This window comes from Poecilia mexicana, unplaced genomic scaffold (genome assembly GCF_051168715.1).
Source record: "Poecilia mexicana isolate PSO_F unplaced genomic scaffold, ASM5116871v1 scaffold_1, whole genome shotgun sequence".
Lineage (NCBI taxonomy): Eukaryota > Metazoa > Chordata > Actinopteri > Cyprinodontiformes > Poeciliidae > Poecilia > Poecilia mexicana.
Window position 1 is genome coordinate 8,752,421 of NW_028263370.1, and position 25,940 is coordinate 8,778,360.

Below are 25,940 nucleotides of genomic sequence, written 5' to 3' on the forward strand. Positions count from 1 at the left end.
TATTATGTTCTTCTGCCTCATGCTGGAGTTTGTTTAAGGGAAATAAGGAAAAACCTGTCGATCATGTGTTAAAGATTGACACCAATGTCTTATGCTGGTCTTTCTAACCTCTCTTACAGGAAACTGCACAAGCAGTTTGAGAGCTACAAGCTGGAAGTGCGTCGCATCGGGGTCGAGACGCGACGTCAGCAGACGCAGCAGAAGGACGACGCTCCCACCTGCGGCATTTGCCGCAAGACCAAGTTCGCCGATGGCTGCGGCCATCTCTGCTCATACTGCCAGACCAAATTCTGCGCTCGCTGTGGGGGGCGGGTATCTTTGCGCTCCAACAATGTAAGACTCCTTAACTCTAAATTCCTCCTCTTTGTTTCTTTACACACTCACCTCATCCCTGCTGTAGATAATGTAAAGCTAGTCCTTCTGCTTCTGTGCTGTGTTTGTATGCTTTCTCCTCTTGCTTCCTTGCACACTTTGAAGAAACCAAAGTGTCCCAAAAGAATGGCTTGACTCCCGACATAGGCCTTTCAAAGCTTTCTTTTTAAAATAAAAACGAGGTTTATAGTGTTGTGGAATGATTATGAACTGAAGCACCTTTGCACACTTGAACATGAAAGCACACTAGTTTTGGCTTTTGTGTTGTGATGATACTGTATTTGTCAAAGTAAGCATGTCAGCCTTTGATTGTGTTGCTTTTCTCAAGCCACATCTCCAGGACAGCACAGAAAAGAACAAGAGCAGCTGGCTTCAGGCTGCATTTCACTCAACTCTTATCTCTTCAGAATATTATTGTTACCATAAAAACAGAGACACGCTGTGTCTGCTGATGTGCTGCAGACCAGCTCAAATGGGCAGAGATATAAACAGACAGTGGAGCACATAATTTAAAACAATGGACTTTCAGGGCTGAAAATATTGATTATGTCGGCAATACAAATCTACTAATATTTCTCCTGATTAGACAATAATTATCTTAATCCAATGTCTTTCTCTGGGCACACATTTGGTTCTACATGGCATCTTTTTCTGCACACCTCTGACATTATCCTATAAATTCTTGCTGCAAACAAAAATATTTTTGGTGAAACAAAAATTTGAAATCTAAGATACTGAAGACAAGTCGACCTTTAACTCATATGTTCTTCACTGGGTTCAAATTCACTTCATCACTGTTTGTGATTTTTAGAATTGTGTATTCTGTTGGCAATAAACAAATCAATTAAAGCACCTACTTTCAGTTCGTATTATTACATCCAGACCACCTTAGATCAGGTCAAGCTTAAAAAGTGCAACAACACCCAAATTAAACTGGACTATAGTCTACACTGAATTTACAACACACTGTTTTCACAAATGGCATCGTTTGACCAATCTTGCCAATTGAGATTATTTACTGGAGCTTAATAATCGTTTGAAACCGTGAAATAGTTGTTTTCTTGAGTGCCTAACCGGAGGTGAACCTTGGCGATGTCATATCCATCTGTCTACGACAACTGCCAAGGCATTAGCAAGCATGCATATGCCATCTTAACTTGAACACTCTTAGTTTCACTTTTTGTTTCAGTGTGTAGCCTGTCACAAAGCATTCGGATGTAGAATTTCTTATAGCTGAACCTAAAGTAAGCCTCTTTATCTAGCTACAGGGCTGCTATGTTTCCCTGTTAGAGCTATATTTTATCCCTCGCATGGCTAAATTCATGATATAAAATTCGTGATTGGTGCACATACAGGTTTTGCTTTACAAAGTCTGAATTTTACACTAGTACGTGACTTTAGGAGTTGTGATAAAACAGTGGAAGAAAATGCTCTGAGAGAGCTCATCTATTAAAGTGAAAACTTCAAAGTTACATCGTCTCTACTAAGCTAAAATCTGTTAATAATCTTCTGGATTTAATTAAACAACCAATGAACACAACACATGAATACTCTGAGTAGCAACAGTCATATTTGAAAAGATTTAAGAGGCAAAAAACTCCCAAGCTATGAATAATAAAACAATGGTAAGGTCGCTCCAGATTGGAACAGTGTGATTTCCAACCCATAACCAAACATTTTTGTGCTATTTTAGGACCCAACCCTCCTCCATCTAAGCCTTCTCTGGGCTCCCCTCCAACCTAAGAGAGAACGCTCCTTCTGCTTACTTTACCTGAATCTCGGCCCGTCATCCTCAGCATGCTGGTGGCCAATCTGTTCAGTGTCCACTCATCCCTGCTGGGACTAGAATCACACTGGGAACACATATACCCAGGTCTGAAAATATCACTCAGATTATTGGATAAAGATAGTTTCCCTGCCGGTGAATTCATTCATCTCTCTTTAAATGCAAGGCATGTTGAAATGTGGAATCGAAAAAGACTAACATCATCGTTGACTACAATGAGTCAAAGTCAAACCAGTCTGCCCTCACAGTGAATTGTGAATCACAGAACAAATGTTTTTTTTGTTTTTTTTACGTTCACACTCCAGTAATTGAATCATGTGAATACCATCAACTAATTTGGTAAAAATGTGTGCTTTGCCTAATATGCAGAAAAAATCTGGTCTTGTTTTTTTGTTTTTTTTAGCTTAAGGCTAGTAAAATCTTACTTTAAAAGGCTGTCTTCACAGTTCTTTCTTAGTATTGTTAATTAATTAATGTTAAACACTACAACAATAAATGAAGGAAAACCTTGCACACTGCATTAAAACCTAATAAAATGAATACATTAGAATGAAACGCTTGAATACTACCAGAATCCCTGAATGATAAAAAAAATAAAATTACATAGGCACAATTAAATGTGCCTATGCCTATGCAGTGGGAATACTTTATTTCTGGAGGACCATCCGATATGTAAGGGTGATCATATTGGAACGGTCAAGTTACTGTTCTTGGTTTAACATCTTTAAAACAGCCAGTTGTCATGAATACACCGTTGACTGGTTATCATTATAACTTTGTAGCACCAGGATTTTAATTTTCGCTTCAGCTTACAGTACTGGCGGTTTGTGGCAGAAAGATAAGTGATTCTTTGTTCAGCCTTCTTTATCACAGTTCCATTTGTTTTAAGATTATAACAATTAATTTAGATATAAGAAAGTTAAGCAGAAAAGCTATTTCCTTCTTGCCGTTCAATGATTTATGATGATAATCAGGAATAGCCCTGTGCACCATGTCATATTAATACAGCACAACGATAGAAAGCAATTGATAACCAATTTTAATGCTCATGTCTACTCAGGTCAACACCGCAAAGTATATTTTAACATTTTTAAGTTACATGTTTTCAAATTTGTTAGTGATACCAGTGGATGTTTGTTTACGTTTTCCCAGTAATTAACAAGTCAAAATAAAGTTAGATTTTGTTTTTCTACATTTCCTTGTGTGAAATTATCCTATAACAAAATGAAGGAATTTATGTTAAGGTTTCTGTTTTTACACATTTTAAGTAGTGGTTTTAAAAAAGGTAGCGAGGTGCTACGCAAAATTTCTCTGGTATGAGCAAGTGCATAAATATTAAGTAGTTAAAGGAGTAAGCATGTACTTAGAAGGCTAGAAAGAAAGAACGTGGAGCAGAAGCAGAAGCAGAAGTTTAGCACATACTTCACATAGCAGGTGCGCCCAAAAAAGTCAGACAATGAGGGTGAAAACCACAGAGAGCAAGAAGAGTTCAAGCAGGTGGAGGAATGTGGCTTCTGATTAGCTGAGTTCGTCCTTTTGCAGGGGAGGTGTAACCTGATGTCATGCTAGGATCACGCCAAGCTGGCTAATGCATGTACCTGCGGCAGCCACCCATATGCATTTGCATTAAGTTGTGTCCGCCATCTTGAGACTCACTAACTATAAAGTATGTTTAAATATCCTGCAGAATGCAACTAACAAGTTCTGCACCACATCCTCTGTCTCCCTTCTTTCTTTTGCCACTTTATTCTTTCACAATATCCACATCATTCATTTCTCTTCCTCTGCATTTTACTTCTTGCATCGTTTCTGCTATCTTTTCTCCAATCCTTTTTTTCCTCATTTTTCCTAATTCTCTCTGCTACCTGGACTGCATGCCACAAAGGAGGACAAAGTGGTTAGCATCTCTTTTGTGTTCTCTCTGTGCCACAAATGTGATGTGTTTGCCCTCTAAGGGTTAAAAAAAAAAACACTGGCTACTTTCAGATCTGGAGCTAAGATCTCTCACCAAGTGTTGACATGTTATGAAACATCGTTGGAAATATGGATAATTATGTCATGTAACCTTTTGCCCGGTGTGTAATTTCCAATCTCAAAGAAAGAAAAGGAGATGAAATGATCAAACACAAGAGAGAAAGCTATCAGTTTGGAATGAAGCCAGTGTTTGCATAAATCCACTGATGGATTATTGAATCCACTGAGCAGACAGAGTCTGTTCGGTTTATGTCTCGGAGCGTCTGCCGTACTTTTCTTCAACTTTTTGGGTTGGAAACCCGCAGCTGATGTGATCAAAAGCATTGTTTTAAATCTTCATGACTAACCCTGTGTCCATTGTTTGTCTCCTCCCCTTGCAAAGTGTCTCATAGTGAACGACAGGGTAAGGACTGTTTGGTAACAGATTATTTTTTGCATGGGTCACAGATATTGTCCCCTCTCCCACATTCAGGTCTGCGCTCATTCACAGTTTCAGAGGTGAAATGCAGGGTTAGTGTCAATTCTTTTGGCTCATACGGTTTACCAAAGCTGCGAATGAGTTCAAACACTGAAATTCCACTAAGAAGCAGACCAAGCATGAGGAATATAACACAAGCTGTCTTCAGCGTCTGACCCTCCATTAGCAATCCTGACCCTTCTTCCCATGGTTGTGGGCATGACTGTGCTGGGAGAAGGAGGGGTGGGGGAGGATCTTAAAGATTAGATCTGGGTGATTGGCACTGCAACTAGCATGAATATACCGTAACAATTAATTTTTCCCCACAAAGCTTTCTCCTTAAAACACAATGATGCCTGTGCACGTTTCCCTGTCTTTGTGTTTGAGACGAGAGCAGCCTTACCACGGGGAGACGGGCTGAGTTCAGGTTCATATGTTCCTCTTAGTTTTCTTTCAAAAACGTGCCCGACTTGGCCATCCATTGAGTTTGTTACTACTATTCCTACTCTAGCAGGTCAAAGGAAGCAAATCAAATACTACCTCTAGAGCAGGGCTCTTCTCAGCCTCTAAAGACTGTGAGTATTTCAGTATTTAAAGGGGCAGTATTGTATAAAATCGAATTTTTTGAGCTTTACATCATGCTATAATGTTATTCCCACATCAAAAACTTATCTGAAGTGTTGCTTTGATTCTTTCATGTATGTTTAAGAAATCCTTTAATTTCTTGTGGCAACTATTCAGCTGTGCAAGATGGTTGAGAAGATTGAGCACTGCCTTAGAGGACAAAGCTCCTCCTTGGAGCTGCAGTTTCCAAGCGTCCGATCTTCCGTCTCACAGAGCAGACCTCCCCCACTCAGCTCCTTCAGACTAGCCAGCAGTAATTAGCAAACACCTGGTGGAACTGCGCATCTCCCAAGCTTCAATGCTGGTAAAAGTTAAAGGGTTAATAGAGGAGCGCTGTTGTGATAACTTCCTGAAGGCAGAGAGTCAGAACGATGACGAGTTTCTTAAAGAGACAAAGACCCAATTTCAAAATGTTAAATTACAAAGTCAAATTTCTTCTAAGTCATATTTGATAAATATTGTTACTCAAGGTAACATAGTTACTGGATTGTGCTACAAAATGGCAACACATGCAGACAAAACACATAATACTGTCCCTAAATTGTCTGAGATGGAGAGTGGATGGGTCTCTCAGGCCATTTGCTCCACCCATTGATTGACGTGATCTGTCAAGCGATGTGTTTCACCTTCACTGCAACAACTTACTCAGACAAAGACTCCTCAATTCACACCAGAAAGTTCTGCACTACAAACGGTTCTCATTTACAAGCTTAAGAGTTAGGGTTTTACTCTATTAACCTATATGTATGAAACGTGTTTTACAATGTTCTTAACTCATCTGGTATTGTATTTCAAATTTAAAATGCCATCATGATTTGAAACAAGTTATTTGAACAAAAATATACTTGCAAGAATATCTGGCAGACCTCAGTAAACAAAAAAGGATGTATTCTGCCTGATGAGCGACAGGTTGGTTTTCTCCCTTTTGTTCTGCAAAAAGTACCACCAGCTTTCAACAGATGGCATTTAATCCACACAAACTGCAAAAACATAGTATTTGAAGATACAATATTGTTTGCTCCAGCTGCAATTAGCCTAAGTATAAACAAATTCTAAAATATATGCATTATTGTGGAAAAGTTTGTTTTTTTTCTGTTCAAAGTTTCTTGAGCCTTTTCTCTAATTTTGGTTTCACGTTTTATACCAAACATGTGTTTGTCTGAGTTCATTATCAGACAAACATAAGCTAAGTAATAACAAATGCACCAAATCATTACTTCACAATCAAGTCATCCAAACCAACTTGGACATTTGTGAAAAGTAATTGCCCCACTAACCTGATAACTTGAATCTTTTCCATCACTGTGGAGGAACTTTGAACCTTCAGAGAATTATTTCATTTCAGCCGCACCTGGGAATTTCCAGGCATGAGCGGACATTCGGAGTACAAATGGCATTTTCATTGCTGTGGTTTTTTTTTGAAACATGTAGCACAAAACCTATAATTTTGTCATATCCACTTTGTTTCAGTGTTGTGTGCAGGAGCTGGCTGCTTTTTGTGTTATCGGTCTTACTTTTCTTATGCAGGCGTGGTATCCACTGGAACACATCTGACCTGATTAGGAAGGAAGAGTTAGAAGAGCGGTTTCTCTGAAGCAGGCGCCAAATATTTTTATATTTTTTTTAAGTTGTGGTAATCCGGTCTTTCTGGACCTTTGTTAAATATTTTGTGACTCAACACTTACCCGAGTTATCTTCCTCCTCGCTGTCCGGTCTCCTCCTCCTCTTTGGACTTCCCAGCCTCCATGCTTCATCATCTCTCTCGGCTCTCTTAACCCTCTCCAGATCCTCCATTGTCTGCCTCTTTGTCACTTCTCTCGTACCCATCTAGAATCTCTCTCTTGATCTCTGCCACACACCCACCTGAATGTCCACCCTCCACCACTTGCTCTCCAAAACTCCTCTTGAAACAGACAAAAATCCCCACCTGCCAAACTCATGATCTGTGGAAGCCAGTGATTCCCTTGAATTCTCATCGCCCCTCCTGAACAGTAAGACAAACTCCATCTCCAATTACTCATCTCCTCTTCCTGCAAGATCAAATTCTCATCACTTCCCTCTTTTCCAGTGTGGATGCTGGCCCAATCTTTTCAAACTACTCAGTGTGTCTGTAATGGATGCCTGCACGTGAGTTTAAGAAAAACCAAACAAAACAGTTTTAAATAACATTTGCATCTCAGTCTTGTCCTATCAAAGCAGCAGTTATTTTTCTGATTTTGATCTCCGTCAAAAGGGGGGCAATTACTGCATCACAGGAATGTTGCCTTTTCTCCTTAATAAATCAAATGATTTAAAAACAGCTTTTTGTATCGTCTTACGTGACCTTTCTCTGATAAAATTTGTTTCTTGATTGTAGTTGGGCATAGAAAACGAAAAACACAAGTCTCTAAAGGAACAAATACTGTTTCACAGACTTATTGACTCATTGAAATTTTGGCAAACTGCACAGGTGCAAAGAGATACTGCTTCAGGGGCAGATCTGCCTGTGGCAGCACAATCTTCCACAGTGTGTGATCCATCATGTTCAGTGCTGTTATCCTTCAATGCAGAAGATATTCCTTGTGTTATTGAATCACCTTGCTCTTATAATGCTTTTGTTAGCTTTTTACTTCTACCGCTAAGTTATTCTCTGCAATATTTGAGATGTAGTGAGCAAAAAAGGCCTTGGAAATAAAATCCATCTCTTCTGCAATATGTCATGTAAATTTCAACTAAAGAGCAAATCTGTTTGACAGAAATATATATACACAAAGAAAAAAAACTGCCACAAGTGGTAAATTAGTGTAAGTGTGCATACTTTTTGACGAATGCTTTGTTAAAAGGTATGCAAAGATATTGCAAGAATTATAGAATAATAGAGAAGATGTTCTTTAATAATCCCAAAAGAGCAAACTTGCTATTCATTTGGCCACAGGAAATAACTTGTATAACTCAGTGACCATCATTCTTAGAGCAACCCTGAACTAAATGTGGTCTGTGTGAGGAAGCTGATGTCTGTTACTTAGTCCTTTTTGTGTAACAACAGCCCTGCTTTTGTTGGTGTTGTTGCTTGTTAAAGGCTCATTGTTTGTTTATGTGTGTTTAATGTCAGCTCCAGATGGCTCCCAGAAAGGAAAGTAACTGCTGACAAGCCATCTCCTGTGTAGAGGAGCAGCACTGCCTCCCAGTGGAGGGCAGACAAACGCTGGGTGCTAAACACGTATTTGGTGCCAATGTAAAAAGATCTTCTTCTAAAAAAGAAGATCTTTGTGTAATCTGGACAATTACTTGTTCTTACTGAGTCACATTTTAGCTCTTCCTTTAAGTGCCTTAGGCGTGTTTGCATATTTTAGTAGCTTGTCAGCTGTGAATAAGTTTATGTGTGGTAAAAGTAAAGATGCACTCAGACACATCCACAGAAAATGTTTCTTACTTTCTGCTTAAAGCTGACACTGCACTTCCTACACCGCACTGTGTACTGCATAATCTTAGTCATGTTTGTCAGTACTGGATGACTAACCTTCTCTGCTCACACTCCAGCTCTATGTTCTCATCCAGCTCAGATGCCTCCATAAAACTCCTACAGACCCTGTCCACTTGTGTCTCCATTTAGCATCCTTCCGTTGCATGTTTCTATTTGTGTAGCCCCCTCCACCCTCCAAACACACACGTCTGCTGTCACATTATCTCAAAACAGTGCACATACTATTTAATAGTGATAATCAAAACTAAAGTCCCCATTTAGATTTTAAGAGATGCCCGGCTCAGAAACAAAACTCCCAGTTGAAAGAAAATTATTCTAAATCTAAATCTGCCAGTGATTTGAATTATTTTGAATTTCATTATAATATGTAATGTTGCACTGGTAATTGTACTACCTGAGTTCATAAAAAAATAAATTGAAAACACTTTTTTGAATCACCCACCCAGAATGAAAGGGTAAGGAAAATAATATTTTTCTGCTATTATTCAGTTGATCATTCTGTGTCAGGTCAGGAAAAATATTCTGATTAAGAAAGTTATTACTTAATTTATATTTAAGGATAATAGTTAATTACTTGATTTGCATTTTTAGCTGCAATTCAAAAATAAGAAAAAACATAAATAAGAAAAAAAAAACCTTCAATTTATGGCATATTAAAGCTGTAGATTTTTTATATTGTACACCATGAGATTTGTCAATCTTAGATTTACTTGTCGATACACTATTCATTCCTAAAAGACCAAAAAAAAAAAAAAAAAGAAAAAAAAAAACATTCTGGCACTGTTCACCATTCAGTGTGGTTCACGAGGTAGCATGTGTCATCCTAAAATCTCTACCATGCTTTTGTCCATTATTGCCACCATCTTGGAAATAACTAAAATGCGCTAACAAGACTCCATCATCTCCTGTTTTTGACTCCCATTAAATGGCCATCGTTTGTGTCGAGAGCAGTGAAAAACAGCTAAAAGTCGTCTCCGCGTCCGGTGAAAAAGAAATGAAGAGCTCGTGGATTTACAGCCTCAATAGATGTGCTGCTGTGCTTTCAGCTGATCTCCACCCTCGCTGTGCTTCCTGCTTGTAGAGTTGATCTACTGCCTTATTAAGAGAAATGGAGCATTATGTCTTTTGCGGTCGTCTTTCTTCCAACCATTCAGGATTTACCACTCAGCCATGAACGATGGCACTTTGCGCCTGCCGCTGCCTCATATGTCATGCTGTCTGGTTGCGTGTTGAATGCTGGGTTCCCTGCACACTCCCAGAGCAGACTGCCCCCTCCTCGCTGATCTATTGCCCTCATGACGCCCATCCATTCTTGCCCTTTATGGAAAGCTGATGCTCACTCATTTAGAGGCTTGGATGAAAGCACCTCACTGCTGTAAGCAGAACTGCTGCAGCGATGCACGACTTCACCATTTGGTTAGCAGATGCACAGAGGAAACGTGTGGGTGAGAGAGGAAGGCGGTTGGTTTTTAGTGCAGACGTTTGAATGGCAGATGTGTGGTGTCTTCATTTGTCAAACCAGACAGGTGTACCCTGCCTGGTCGTATGCTGAAGAGACAGAATAACGTTGCAAAGAAAAAAGGAAAGTCAAGAAAAGGAAGTAAAGGAAAGAAGGGGGGGAAAAAAAACCTTGAACAGCTGTTCACAATTTTTCATGTTTTGCCATGCTATAACTATAAACTTTAAACTTTGCCAATAAATGGTTTATAATAAGTTTTCAAAAATAGCCCAGAGTCCTACAGGTTATGGGCAGATATATATGTACAAATAAAATCTAATTTATTTATTTTTTTTCATCCACAAGAAACATTACAGCTGTTTTTGTACCCCAAAAACATGTACATGAGAACTTCTGGGTCCCAATGACTTTTTCAAAGGAACAAAGTTTTACTATTACATAATAGTTACTCCAGATTGCAATTCTAAAAACTACTGCCTGTGTGTATCCCCGCAGAGTGAGAACCTACTTACCTTAACTCAGAGACTTCAAAAGGACCTAACACATAAACTACCGTATTCTTTGTAAGGCAGAACTGGTGTTTTGAAAAGGATAAAACAGCAGCTCTAACATGAAAAAGCCTTTTTACAAAGGCTTTTACAAAAAGCCTTTGTAAAAAATACAGATTTGTTTCTTTATTTAAGAAAACAAAAGCAAAACACTGATGCTGCAAATAGCCAACAAAGTGTTTGTCTTTCAGTAACAACTTCCACACTGATGAGTGCTGGTGTGTGTGATTGGGATTTCCAGTTCCAGATGAGCTAATCACTGAAGCCATACGTTGAAATCTGTCTTAAAAGCTCAGCTGACTTTGCTGAATAAACATTTGGAGACAAATCAGAAGAACAGCTTCTTCTATCAATTAGTTGGAAAAACATGTTTAAGTGAAGATGAGGCGAGCTCTGGTGCTATTCAGACGATACAAAATGCTTTGTTTAACCCAACGACATTAGATTCAGGTTGGCAGGTAAAGCAGCAGCTATTCTGTTTGTTTTCATGCTTTTTCCTCCTGAAAATGTCAATTCTTATAACCTTTACAAATGTCTACACACACACACAATATATATATATATATTTAAATGCATATTGTACTCTATAAATGAAGAACTTTAAAGGAAATGTGTCATATCTGTTAGTTACACTGGGAACTGAGGAGAATCCTGAAAGTGGGTGTTACAATCCCAGAAATAAGTGATGCCCATTGAAACCAAGTATTTGCTTTACTATTAAGGCAAAAAAAAAAAAAAAAAACAGGAGAAAAAGAACAAACAGAAGGAAGCTCTAAGCTTCAGGGTCTCCAAAGCCAAAACAACAAACAAAACGCCCCCACATAGCTCCATCTTTAACAATAACAAAAGGGTGCAGAGCCTGAGCTTCCCGTCTACCCACAAAACAAGAAAAAAGGGGATTAAGCAAAAACGGCAGAGAACCCCTACCGGCTTCCACTGTGAACAAAGAAAACTTGCCTTTTCGAAGTGCACAGTTACTCACCGAGAAATAATCACAGCAGGCTGCTCAAGTGCACAACACAAACACGATCACTGTAGATCAAATACCAGGGAGGAGAGGCTTGACACTTTGAGACGGAGTTCTTTAAGCAGTGGTTGATGATCTGCTATATGTCTCAGCTGTGGCAGTCAGACAGAGCTGATACAGAAGCGGACGAAAGAGCTCTCTGGTGAGGAGAGCCCCTAGAGGTCAGCGACCGCAACAGTGGAAAGTTGAGGATTGTGAGCGGGTATTCTCAGTTAATGATGAGCCGAATAATAGTGAGAAAATGAAAGGATTACTGGCCACTTCTAATCTGCTGGCCGTCAGCTGAAGAGGAAAGTCAGAGGGAGAAAGAGGTGGCAGTGTGAGGCTGGGCGGCAGCCTGACAGCTGTGCGGAGCGCGAGCAGCTGATTTAGCTTTAGATTAGTCTGGACATGCGCCAACTGGGATTCAATCAGGCCATGATGAATGTGGTTTGGCACACTGAAGGCTAAACGCTAAACTGACTGCTAAATGCATCTCAGTGGCTGTCAAGGAGTAGCTTTTTGGATTTTTCTAAAGGCCAAGGAGGTGTTTTTTTGTTTTGTGCAGCGGTTATGCAGCCGAACACATAAGGACGTCTGTGTTTCTTCGCTTCTTTGGATTTATTCTCTGCAAAAATAAACCAGAGGGATTATAAATGCGGAGGGAGATAAATCCTGTTTTTGTGCTGTCGAAGTGAGGTGATATTCAGTAGCCATGGCTACATGTAAGTATTCGAGGTCTGCAGAGGTTTTGTGAAGAAGAATGAAATATCCTTCATGTCCTTTTATCATATTTGAATGCACCAGTGTCATTTTTTTTAGAACAAACTATGCATCTGTTTACTGTGCATCGCAAAAAACATTCCCTTCTTGTTCAGCAACATTAAACTTTTGGTCACAAAACCAAATATTTATATTTGCATGACATAAAATGACTTAATACATTAATAAATACTGGTTTGTTGTGTTATAAGGATGCATTAGTGATATGATGTTTATTTAAGCAGTTTTTTATTTGCTAGCTGTAGCTGAATTAGCACAACTTTCAATAAGAAATTTCAAGGTATGTAACCAATATTCAGTTAAATGTTGGGAAAAAACAGAATGTGTATTATTTCTGAATTAAGTTTTTATTTTTAAAATAAGCTTCTCTCTGGCATTATCAACAAATTAACCCTCAGTTTACTTTGCCCCTTTGCCATTTTAAACCCTCTAGTAATATCTCGTATTTCAGGTTAGAATTCTCAACAACAAACTATTTCATACATTTAGACAAATGACATTGGCTTTTTTTTTGTAGCACATCACTTCTGTGACTGTTGGAAATAAATAGTCATAAAAAGTTCATGTCTCAAATATAATTTAACTGACCTGTACACACTGGATATTAAGGCATATTTCCTTTTGCTATTGTTCAGATCTCTTTTTTGGGATAGTTCATCATTTTCCAGAAAAAAATGCAGCTAAAAATATTTTGCATATGCTTTTGTAATGTGTTGTGTTTTCCCCATCAGTATATGTGTTGTTTGTTTGATTGCATTTTCTACCTTTCCAATAAATAAGGCAGTTTTGAACATCTAATTTTTAATTGAAAACTTGAGTATGCATTTTCTTTTAATAAAGTTCCTTGAGACGATGTTGCCCATTAGCACAATATAAATAAGCAAACTCAGTTGAAACTGAATTCAAATAAGTCATAAGCAACGTTCTACAGCAGAAAAAAGTAAATTACCACAACATTTGAGTAAAGCAACGATGTAATGTTTGCTTTAAGTCATTGGTTGTCGGGTACAAAATATTGTTCTGACTGGTTCAAACTAACTGATGATTGGTGTAAAATGACACATATCACAGAGTGACTTTTTTTTCTAATTTTCAGGTACAAGATGAAAAATAAAGGTGCAAAATGACCAATACTTCTCCATAAAATGTCATATGTTGTGCAGATTTTGGTTTTACATCACTTTAATTTAAATAAAGCTCAATTTAGATGCAGCCTCTCTTCTGGGGTTTGGTGTGAATGGAAAAGGGGCATGTTCGAGGAGCAATGCGAAACATTTTTAAAACTAAACACCCAAAATCATCTCTCAGGAACTGCTATTCAATTGTTTTATGGTCTATTTATTAGTAAGTTTTATGGTTCTTTTGCTGTTTGTTTTTTGCAAAGTACATGTTGTATATACCAAGCCACTGATAGGTTTGGCATTTCTCTCATGTTGTGAGACAATTTATCTCCATCTTCTGAAATGAGTCTGTAAAACATGTGTTTCCTTTCAACCTTTCAGGTAATGTGGGTTTGCAACCTGTGCCGTAAGCAGCAGGAGATTCTCACCAAATCAGGAGAATGGTTTTCGGGGTCAGGAGCGCGGCCCGGGAGCCTGGGCACCTCCTTGAACGACCCGGCCACAGGAGGTGAGGGTCAGCGTGACAGGAAGCTTCTCCGCTCCAGATCGCAAGCTCCGCCCTCCAGCACAAACGCAGGGCCGCCAGACGGGACACAGCTGCCTGCCGGAGTCCTCCCTACCAAGGCCGTTGACACCATGCCTGGCTCTCGCTCCCAAAGTGAACCACCAAAAGAAAAGTAAGTCACAAAGTGAAAAATTTGATTCTATACGTTTTTGTCTTTATACCTTGTGGCCACCATTTTCCACTTTAACTAAAGTTTTAGATATTGATCCAGGCCTTTGTTACAATCTGTTCAGATTACTGCCATTAAGTCCTCATTAGGAATTTTTTACAAAGCACTTACAAACTCCAGGATTTCCGAAATTCAGCTACTAACATTTAAAAGAACTTTCTTCTGATCTACAAAACTCTCAACCTTAGGCCCCTAATACCAGTTAGTTAGACCTTCCACACAAATAGGACACTATGATCCTCATTCATTGGCTCCTTGCACAAACCTCCATTAGCTTTGGTGAGCATACCATCTGTGCCTTTGTAAATTCAAATGAGGATGGCAATGCCATATCACTGAACTCTTAAGAAGCTCCTCAAAACACAAGACCTTTATAAGCTTTCTAAAGAGTCCTTGGTTTTATTAAGAGGCACTGTATAAAACTAATTATTATAACTAATGCTGCCATCCACGTAACATTTCTCATCCTGGTAAATTTTCCTTTGATTATGAATTATTGACTGCAAACTCTTTGAGTAATAAAAAGACAATGTAAAATAGGATCTAAATAGTTATTGCTAGAAATGTGTGTTTAGGTTCAACAACAAGTATTGTCTCTTCCTACCTAGAAAAAGGCCAGTATCCCTCCATGAACAAAACGGGAGGGGAGGGATGGGACGGGGCAGTGGTCGCAGACCTCCTGGCAAGCTTCAGTCTCAGTCATCCTTGGATGAGCGTGTGAGTACTGGAGACAGAGAGAGACGGTTCGGAGAAGGACGGCGACTGGAGAAGATACATTCTCAAGATTATGAGGATGGGGAGGACAACTTGAGGCATTCAGGGATGCACCGCAGACACCCGGAGGATGAGGAACAGAGGGAGAGGCAGCGCCGTGAAGAAGAGTTCCAGAATCGTTATCGGAGTGACCCCAACCTGGCAAGGTATCCTGTAAAACCACAAAAAGAGGAGCAGGAGATGCGAATGCACGCAAAGGTATCCAAGGTACGGCACGAGCGACGGCACAGTGATCTTGCGATCAATGAGGTTGGGTTGGGACCAGGTGAAGGAGGTGGTGGGGGAGGTCATGTACCTCCAAACCGTCTGGCCAGGAGGGGTGGAGGTGGTGAAGGAGAGCGCAAGGGCCTCCTTGAGAACCACCGAGCCTTTCCTGGTGACAGGACCGCGGGGATGGGAGGTGGACCACCACATACAGGAGGTGGAGGGAAATCAGGGCCCCAGACTGGAGGACTAGTGCCTAATGATCAGGGCTCAAACAACTCCCGTCCGGAGACTGGCACAAAAAGGGACAAGGGTGGTGACCACCTGTTGAGGAAAGACTCGCAGAGCTCAGACCAGTCCGATTCTTTGCGGCCGCCCCCTCCTCGGTCATACAAAGTCAAGCGCGGAATCAACAAGAGACAGATGTCCATCAGCAGCTCAGAAGAGGAGGGCGGTTCCACCAGCTGTGACGACGTAGACATGGAAAGCGTCAGCGAGAAAGGTCAGTCAGACAGATGTGTTCAGTCCACTAACTTACAAATCTAAATCTCTCTGAACTCCCATCCCATCATTTCCTTTTTGAATACTATTGCACAGCCATTGTGATAGTTATTTGCTGAATCTCACCTTTTCTCTTAGTTACAACCATCTGTCTCTCTTTGTTTCGTGTATTCAAACTAAATTTGATCTTTGCACTTGCTATCCTCTCATCATCCTCCAAGTCATGGCAAAACACATTTACATGCATTCTATGCTTGTAAGACTAGAATCAGTGGAGTAAATGGTTGCATGGGTATTTGTAATCTGATCTACAGGAACTGCAGACAGCACTGATTGATTGTGCAAAAGGTCAGACACATTTTTCAACCTATGACAGAGTTGTTAACCAGAAGAAATGTGATCCTAGAGATGCATCAAGACAGGGTAATTTAGATGCATCTTTAGCTTTATAAGGAATTGTAGTCATATCTTACCATAACAACAAAACCGGTTTAAAAACATACATTTTTTAATCATTTTGAAGCAGAGTGAGATTCTAATCTCTGAGACTGTTACATTATCAGTACTTTCAGTGTCTGGACTGTAAAATTAAATGCCAACTTATAGAGATGTTGCAGCCACTCAGCACAGCGTGCACTACTATATCTGTGCGTCATCTACACCTCTGTGTGCTTCGGATATAGTCTGCTGCTCTGAGAAAAGCTCTCGTTTATTTGAAGAGTCCCAATGATTTAGGCCAGCAGATTTGTGGAATTAGGTCACTGGCTCGCTGGCTACGTAATGCTCTGCAAACATCCAGCTGCCACAGCCAAGCATGGACTACCATCTGAAATCACGCCTGGTTGTGGCTACACGCTGTATACTGCACTCTCAGCATTATTAAAATAAGACCTGCTGGGATAGTTGCTTTCAAGGGCCAGCAGGTGGAGTTAGCTATGCCCAATCAGCTAATCATCTTCATTTCACAGAAATGGGCTGTTTTAATCCAGATTAATCTAACTCAGAGGACACTAATGGGTAAATAGTGTAGATTCTGATTATTAGCCGTTTTAAATACGCAGCGGAACTCAAAAAAGAAAGATGGTTTTAAATATCTTTTCTGTTTTTAAAATAGTTTAAAACGTTTTTGTAAAGATGGTTCTGCTCAACTGTCTTTTTTGAAAAAACAGAAGTATATCTGGCATTACGATTGATGTTGATGCTTGTGGCAGAATATTGCAGTAGTTTTGGCATGTCAGAGCACATAAGTCTTGATGAATAGTTAAGTAAATGGTAAATAGACAGAAACTATACTTGTTTGCTTCTCATACTGGTCACTTCAAGAGTTTTGAACCTGGAGCCAAATTTACAGACATGATCACCTTCATGCAATACACAGATTGATTGTAGGGTGAGCCATATCATATCATATCATATCATATCATATCATGCACAATAATATGTAAACGAAAAAAAAAAACTTGCCCGGGAAATAAATTTTATCTTGACGCTAATGTCATGCCGTAATGTGACTCCACAAACACATAGAAGAAGCTGGTGAACTGGTCTACAGTCTTGACTGGACGGTATTTCATAGAATTAGCGTATATATCTACGGTAAGGTAAGGATATACAGTAGCGTCTGTAGTGTTTTGGCCGCTGCAGTTCTCATACTTGCTGTTTCCTGGTTACACAGAGTTCTGCCCTGCGTCAGCTCGCCTCTCCACTTCACACAGAAAGTATAAACCGGTCAAACACGGCGAAAAAACTTTCAGAAACACCGATGTCCTCCCAGAAAATAAATAAATAACTCGCAGCTTTGAGCAAGGTTCAGGGTCACCGATATATTTGAAATAGGAGAAGTATGTCCTGATCGTTTTTTTTTCCAGCACCCGGTTGACTTGACGGCTTCTCAGAAAACAGTAGCATAGAGAAGAAGCTAGCTAGCTGCAGCTAGTTACGTCTGCTAACCCGTAAACATTTAAATACATTAATGGAGGCAAGAGTTGAAGCTCCTTGTTACTCTGCATCTCGAGTCAGATATATTTACGGAAGAAATTTAAATTTCACTAATTGTAGAGGAAGGAGGAGGAAATGTCCACGACAGGTGGAAGAAATGAAAGTGAACCAAGTTTCAGATCTTTGCTGGAACTTGGTTTTTAAGTTTACTATATGCAGGGTTTCCTATGTGAAATATTTTGGTGTTGACCATTTTAAAATGGAAGATTCTTACTGTTGCACATAGGGCTTGCTTTTAAAACAAGTGGAAACCGCTTTCTAATATCTTGTAAAGCTAATGTTATAATGAACCACACAAGTTTATTTTGTGTATGCTATAGTTTCATTTGATATCTAATTCCAGGCAGTTTTTTTTGTCAAATTAGTTTACATTTATATTGATCAATTTTAGATTTTCTTTGATGCATTAATATTGTGTGATTTTGTATATATTTACAAATAAAAAATGTTAATGTGACTTTATAAAGGAAAGTAAAGTAGCCCTCTTCCCCCAAAAAAGAAAAAGTTGAAAATGTGGAACATCGTTATCAAGGTATTTAAAAAATATTTTGTGATATAATTTTGGGACAATATTGCACCCCTCACCCCCTAAATTGAGGTTAAGTGTCTCCAAAGGATGGTTAAAATTGAGCCCACGACCGTTTACAGCCCTAGTCATCAAGTAGCCTACACCTGCATTAACCTATTTTATCTAAGTTAAGTTCTCAATATTTACAAAATCTTTCTATTAATACAACCCGAAGCAAATATATTAATCTCTACTTGGCCTGCTCTCTGTCCTGACAGGAGATTTGGACTGTCATCCTTTAGATCCTACAGTATGGCATGTAAGTATGAAAGGATTTTAATGGCCACTGATGTGAGTGCATTCCTATAGGAGAATTTAAATTAATTTAGAATCACATTTAGTTAAACTAAAATATACGTCATTATTCTGAATAATCTGAACTCTCGTATGCTGTTTCTTTTGTTTTCTATCTTTGCAGCATCCGGTTACGTGGCAGCCGTCCAAAGAGGGTGACCACCTGATTGGGCGTATCACATTAAGCAAGAGGTCGGCTATGCCCCGCGAGGCCGGCTCCCTACTGGGCCTCAAAGTGAGAGCACAGCTTTGTTGTTGTTTTGCATTCAGAGAAAACATTTTCATTAAGCTGAAGGTATAAATGTTCTGTTTCCTGAGGAGCCTGTATAATCTTTAAGACTGTCAACAGGTGAGATCTGTATTTAAACAGTGTGCTTAAGCCTAAAAATTATTCCTTCTCAAATCCGATCTAAAGATCAAGGCTGATTGTCACAATACCCATGGAAAGTTGTAAATTAAAAGATGAGTTTGTCACCAGGTGACTATGAAACCATTCAAACGCTGAGCAGATGCATAGAACAAATCAATGTGTGAATGTTGGTCTTACAAATGGAAATCAACAATGGTTTGAAATCAAAACAATAATTTCAGCAAAATAATTGTTGCTGATGAAACAAAACTGAATAACAACTGAAGCACACAGCTTCTGCTAGAAACTACTGAGAAGGCATGACTGAGGTTGAAGTCTAAGTCTGTGAAGGGACTTAGACCTCAACCTTCAGAGACATATAAAGACAATTACAAAGTTGGCCTTCTGTCACCTGACGAACATTTCCAGCATTAAAGGACTAATGTTACAACAAGATCTAGAGAAACTCGTACATGAGTTCGTCTTTAGTTGCATTGATTACTGCATACTATGTGCAGGTTGTTGGAGGAAAAATTACAGAGTCTGGAAGACTTGGGGCCTTCATCACCAAAGTCAAAAAAGGCAGCCTGGCAGATGTTGTGGGACATCTACGTGCAGGTAAAGAACAGACATTGTTTTCTACCAAGAGTTATTTTTACATGAGCAGACTCAGTTGTCCAAGTAAGTGATTGCCTTTCTAGGGAATTCTTTAAATTAAGTTGTATTGTAAACCTGCTAGTTACCGGATGAAGGAAAGTATTTTTTTCCTGCTAAAAATATAGAAAATGTTTTTATTTATTGGATACATTTTTTTATGCTTTGAATTTTTTTACATGCTCTATTTTACTAATATTTTTGCACCTATAACATGGAGAATATATCGCAAAATTTGCTACTACAATATCAAGATTCAGCATCAAAATTTAAAGCTATTTTTATTCGTTGCACTGGCTTCACAAACAGGCCTCCCCAGACAGTGAAGGAAATAATCCTGCATCATTGCAACCACATTTAATTTCCCTTTGCGATCAATAAAGTATTTTTAAATTGAATTGAATTAAATGCTTTAACTTTAACACACAGCATAGAAGTCTAGAATTATAACATTTGTTCGTTGAGAGTGAGAATACTGGTAAATATGTTTTAATGGTCTTAGCAGAAATAAATTTTAAAAAAAATTCTTCCAAGTTGGTATGTAACTTTTATATTATTATTATTATTATTATTATTATTTTTTTACATATTTGGTAAAACTTTCATCATGTCATGACAGTATGTTATGAGACAGAGACCCTCCTCTTGACTGATTTGTTGTTTCTATGTATTTCTGGGAGCACTGGGAGAAGGGAGAGGTGCTCAGTTTTTTCACAGAATGCCTGTCTCATACTACACTGTCACAGCATAGTGACAGTTTTAACAAATATGTAGAAAGCATTTTTTTATATATAAAAGTCTTCCTCGTAGTGCTTCCTCATGTGTTTACAAGTCTCCCTTAGCGACACACTGAGGATATCTGCCAGAGTGGAGGAGAGGTAGAGGAAGCATTTGATATGGCAAAGTTTGAGGCATAGTGGTACTGCAAGACAACAACGTGCTGCGTGGGGTGAGAGTGACAGTGTCTCCACGAGCTAAACCACCAGCTGCTAAACCACCAGCCCAACAGGGAAAACCCTGATAGTCTCTAAAGCCAGTCCGCCCCTGATGTCACACTTTTCATCATGTAACAACTTTGTACCTGATACACAAATCAAAACTAAACTCGGGTTGCATCATCTGCTGGTAATCTGATTTCCAGGCGACGAGGTCTTACAGTGGAATGGAAAGTCATTGCCAGGAGCAACCAAGAAAGAAGTGTACAACATCATTCTTGAATCCAAAGCCGAACCTCAAGTGGAGATCGTAGTCTCAAGGCCAATAGGGTAAGACTGGTGTTATCAGTATGTAACTATTGCATTTAAAGTAGAGGAGTAACTGCACAGGTTTTATTCTAACAGATGCATTTGATATCTTTCCTCTTGTATAAAAGCTCCATCAGTCGAATTATGTCCAAAAACCTTTTGAGAAAAGTCTATAGAGCCTATCAGTAAGTAGATTTAATGGGTGGAGCCCCTTTACAGTGTGTCCTCCCTAAAATCCTGATGATCCATCAGAAAAATCCTCTTTTCCAGATGTTTCTTTCTTTCCTCTCCTACCCACTGTGCTACCTAAGCCTATTTTTATGGATGGCCTTTATTCTGTTCACAATTGAGCTGTTTGTTCCACATCATTTTGTAAAAAAGAAACAATTCAATATGCTCATAAAAACTATGAGCAACATAGTTCTGTCTGAATTTGAATGTCTTCCAACCTGCTACCTTTTACAGAGACATCCCAAGAATCCCAGGCTCCCCACACCCTCCACTAGAATCCAGTAAGTGTTTTTAGCTGTTTGTTGTTGCCCGGCCATGAATGGAGAGCAGGGCATTACATGAAGAAGGCGACTTAGAAACACAGTTTTAAATTCTGTGGACAAATAGGTTCTTCATTTCAATGTCAAATATATTTAGTACATTCGTGGCTTTTCCTAAAAATCTCATTTAAGTTTTACAAAGGCTTTGAAAAAAAAAATCTGGGCTTCTAACGGTGTGGTTAATAACTTGTAGAGTGGAGGAAGATTTTTGAAAAATTTCCATTTAAATTTCTTGCACAGCTACAAACTTCGATCTCCTCGGATGATTTTACTTTTGATGGAAATAAGGTGCACATTTTCAGGAAATGTATCTGTTATTGTTGTAAGAAGTAGGGGTTTCTATCAAGTCCTGCTGCTCCTGGTTAAAAAATGTTTGACATCAGCAAAGTGTTTGAGCTTTGCACATTCCATCTTTATAAATGGTTTTGAATTGCTCAGTATACTTTTCAGAACGAAGTCCTTGCTTTTTCGTGGTTCACTTCTGATAAGCATGGTTTACAGGCCAGGTAACTAACATGATTGAAAACTCAAAACTGTAGTTAACTTAGTGTAAAAATATGAATAATGTATTGTTGTTAGATATTATGAGTCAAAAGGCCGGGACCTTCAGAAACTGTCTGCAAAAGGTTCTAGTTCTTTCTACTGTTCACTCTGTGGTCTCATTTTTACAGTATTTCACCAGAACCTTTGTTTTTCGTCTCTCAGCTGGCTCCAGTTCGTTTGAGTCACAGAAGATGGATCGTCCCTCTATCTCGGTGATGTCCCCTACCAGTCCTGGCACCCTTCGAGACCTTCCTCTTGTGCTGCCTGGACAGCTTTCTGTAAGTAAAGAAAGAAGTGTTTGGTCTGAGGTTTGTCTCCAGTGGAGGGGAACTACATTTCAACATCTTTTTAGGTAAAGCTGTGGTACGACAAAGTGGGTCACCAGTTGATTGTCAACGTCCTTCAAGCCATAGACCTGCCACCTCGACCAGACGGCCGACCTCGAAACCCATATGTCAAAATGTACTTCCTGCCGGATCGGAGGTAAGGAGGTTTATTGTATTTTCTCTTTACCACTCTGCCTTGCCGGTATTAGGCTAACAATACCATCCCCCAGCGCTTGCATTATATAAGTACAACATTTACATTTTGCATTTTAAAGGTTATATCATCCGCTTGAACTCATTTTGCTGGTTTTTCTCCTGGGCTCCAGTGACAAGAGTAAACGACGGACTAAAACGGTGAAGAAGAGCTCTGAGCCCAAGTGGAACCAGACTTTCATATATTCCCATGTTCACCGGCGGGACTTCAGAGAGCGCATGCTGGAAATCACTGTCTGGGATCAGCCCAGAGTGCAGGAGGAAGAGAGCGAATTTCTGGGCGAGGTTGGCAATGCCTCACAATGTCCCCATACTGATCACAGAGCATCACATTGCTAAAATGTTGCTCCATTTATAATGAATGAAAAAGTACAAGTCAATTTACAGCTTAAAACGTTTTATGTTTTTTCCTCTCAAGCAATGGTTTTGTGTGTTTGAACAAATTGCTAAATAATATTTATTTTATTTTTAACTTAAAAGATGAATAGTCATTACATCCTTTACAAATATTAGCAAGTTTTCTGTATTAGCTCTTTTCATCCTTCCTTTAAATCTATGAGAAATTTGTTTGAGTCAGTAACCCCTGCTCGTAAACTTGTTACCCCAACAGGTAAAAAAAAAACACCGATTTGTCAAGATTTGAGTCTTTCCACCATTCCGATGACACATGAAGCACTCACTTTTTGATTCTCAGTTCTTCTTCTCCGACATTCTCATCATCTGTCCTCCGTCTCTGTCCTGTCAGATCCTAATAGAGCTTGAGACGGCCTTATTGGACGACACCCCCCACTGGTACAAACTCCAGACCCATGACGTGTCCTCCATACCTCTGCCTCAGCCCTCTCCATACCTTCCGCGCCGACACGTCCACGGAGACAGTCCGAGCAAGAAACTACAGAGTATGTCGTTCAGGATGCAGTCTTCTGCATTTCGCTGGGACCTGCGATGTGTTTGAGTCTGCACCAGTTAACCTCTCCCTCTTCTGAGCTTTCTCCTTTGTGTCAGGACGTCTCAGCTTTGCCCCGTCTTACCCTGTTTATGTGTGTATGCAGGATCTCATCGCATCATTGATACAGAGTTTGATGATGGTTTGATAGGTGGGACTAAAGGTGGGTGGGGGGCATGATTATTGAGTTTTTCCCTTGTAGTAGCTTGTAATTGTCCAGCACTTGGTGAGAAGCTTCTTCTTGCATCCTTCCTCTCCTCGGATAAATCATTTAAACATCTAATTTGCACCATCGTATTAAAAATACACAATTCCGTTGTGATTTTTTTACTATTCATCGTGTCCTGCAGCACAGTCCAACAGTAATCTTGTGCCCTTTAGTTTGTACTGACCTTTCCAGAAGCTGCAGTGAACTGTTTCTCCTCCTCTGCTGGACTGTAGACTTACTGAAGCACCGAGTGCATGTTAGACTGCAGAGCTCCTTTGTTCTCTGCCATTTCACTTACTCTCAATCCCCTGCATGTTTTTAGTCCTACCAGTTTGTGGCTCACTTCACAGGAGACAACATGCACATGAGGGTGACCTCTTTTTTTATATATTGATATATTTTACTTTTTATGTTTTACTTTTTTGACCAGCAGTAAATGTCTTTGTTGTTTGTCTGTTTCTGCAGTAGCTTTAGTTCTCACCAGTCTAATGCGCGCCTGATTACTGAGTCGTATATGTTCAAAGTTAATTTTGCCCTTTTTAGATGCCTTAAAGGTGTTGTTTGTGACAAAAGGAGCACTAGTATGCTCATTGGCAGTATGAAAAGGATGGCAGACCAAAAAAACTATTCCACATGAACTCGATGCTCAGGGTTGTCTGCAATGTTTTTCATTTAATGAAAAATCCTTCTTTGTACAACCATCTCCAGAGACTCCAGGCCCAGAAAAAAAAGCAGACTCAGAGAGTCAGTAACTTTATTTTGAAGAAAGGATGTATAAAACACAGGAAAAAGCAGAAGACTTGAGAAAAACCCAACATCAACAGAAAATTAGTAGAGGAACATGAAAGATAACCAGGCAGCATAATAACAACTAAGCAATTTCAGATGCACTGACTCCAAATGGAAGATATTATCAAGGCCTACTCAAAATGCATAACCTCCCAGAAAAAAAAAAAAAAAAACTAAACAGAAATTCACTAACGATGCATAATAACTTTACCCAAAATATCTCTGTCTAATTTAATACACACGTCTTTTCTGGATAAGGAAGCAGGAAGAAACAGAGCACCTTTCACTATGTAATATATTATAAACTAGAATTAAATAACACTTATGTTCATTTTTTTCACAAATACATGTTTAAATGCAGCTACGACAGGTTATTTGAATCAAGAACTATTGCTTTTTAACTTTATTTGATCGCTTGGCCAAAAAAAAAAAAAATAGCTTTGTCTGTAGTTAAGTTACAACTTTAACGGTTTGATTAGTAGTTCATCTGGTGCTACATACATTTTTACATCTCTGGCCTGAAAGAGGCACTGCAGAAACAGTCAGGCACTTGATTTGCTTGTAAAACATCTTGATGCGATGTTCTACATCCAGCACAAGATTTGCATCTGTAGTAGCAGTAGTAGTTGTTGTTGTAGCAGTAGTGAATCGAATACCTCTTTTAACTGATGCATCATTTTTAAATGAAATGAAAAGGTTCGATGTGAGTGGGTTCACTCTTTCTTGATTGCAAATTTATGTTTGTATCCATATAAATCCCTGAAGGATGTGTTTTTTTTTTTTTGTCACGCGTGTCCACATCCTGTGTTTGTGCCAAGGTGGCGAGCGAAACTCCCGTGAAAGAGATCGGAGCAGCACGTTGGCTGTCCCAGATCAGCAGCGCCCCATCCAGCACCGCTCCCGCTCCGTGTCTCCTCACAGAGAGGACTCCTGCAGGGCTCGGTCTCGGCCCCCTCACGTGCCCATGCAAAGGTGAGCTTCTGTACATTTAAACTGACAAGGCAGGCAAAAGAGAGCATTAGTAGAGAAAAAAAAATGCAATCCCTTTATTTTTACAAAGGGGCTTAACATAGCTTAATGTGGAAAAGTCTGAGTGATGCAAACACTTTGCAAGTCGCTGTATCACACACGTCAGGACTTGTTCTTTGGATCCCTGTATTAATCAAGCAAACTTTTTTTTTTGTTGTTGTTTCTTATATATAGTAATCAATGTCTTTCAGTCAGAATCCATAGTGTATTAAATAAATATGTAGTGGATTACATATATTTTAATGTAAATGTTTTCTTCAGGAGTTTGGATGAGATTCACCAAAACCGCAACCACTCACGTTCCCCGACACACTACCACGAGTCCTCCCTGGAGCACCAGCGCTCCGTTGACTCAGACTACGAGTATTCAGAGGACAGGTAAACTAATATTGGGACGTCTTGAAACTTTAGAGTGAAGAAAT

The 25,940-nt window shown here is 39.4% G+C and overlaps 2 protein-coding genes across 2 annotated transcripts; both read left to right on the forward strand.

The window, feature by feature from the left end:
• Positions 1–14,941: 14,941 nt before the first annotated feature.
• On the forward strand, positions 14,942–15,851 carry LOC148161078 (regulating synaptic membrane exocytosis protein 1-like). The gene has a single exon (XM_088007434.1). It carries the CDS (start codon positions 14,979–14,981, stop codon positions 15,849–15,851), a length of 873 nt encoding a protein of 290 aa, XP_087863560.1. The 5' UTR covers positions 14,942–14,978.
• Positions 15,852–22,467: 6,616 nt separating this feature from the next.
• LOC148161079 (regulating synaptic membrane exocytosis protein 1-like) lies at positions 22,468–23,525 on the forward strand. The gene is made up of 3 exons (XM_088007439.1): positions 22,468–22,490; positions 22,660–22,831; positions 23,292–23,525. The coding sequence occupies exons 1-3, from the start codon at positions 22,468–22,470 to the stop codon at positions 23,499–23,501; spliced, it is 405 nt and encodes a 134-aa protein (XP_087863565.1). The 3' UTR covers positions 23,502–23,525.
• The last annotated feature ends 2,415 nt before the right edge of the window (positions 23,526–25,940 follow it).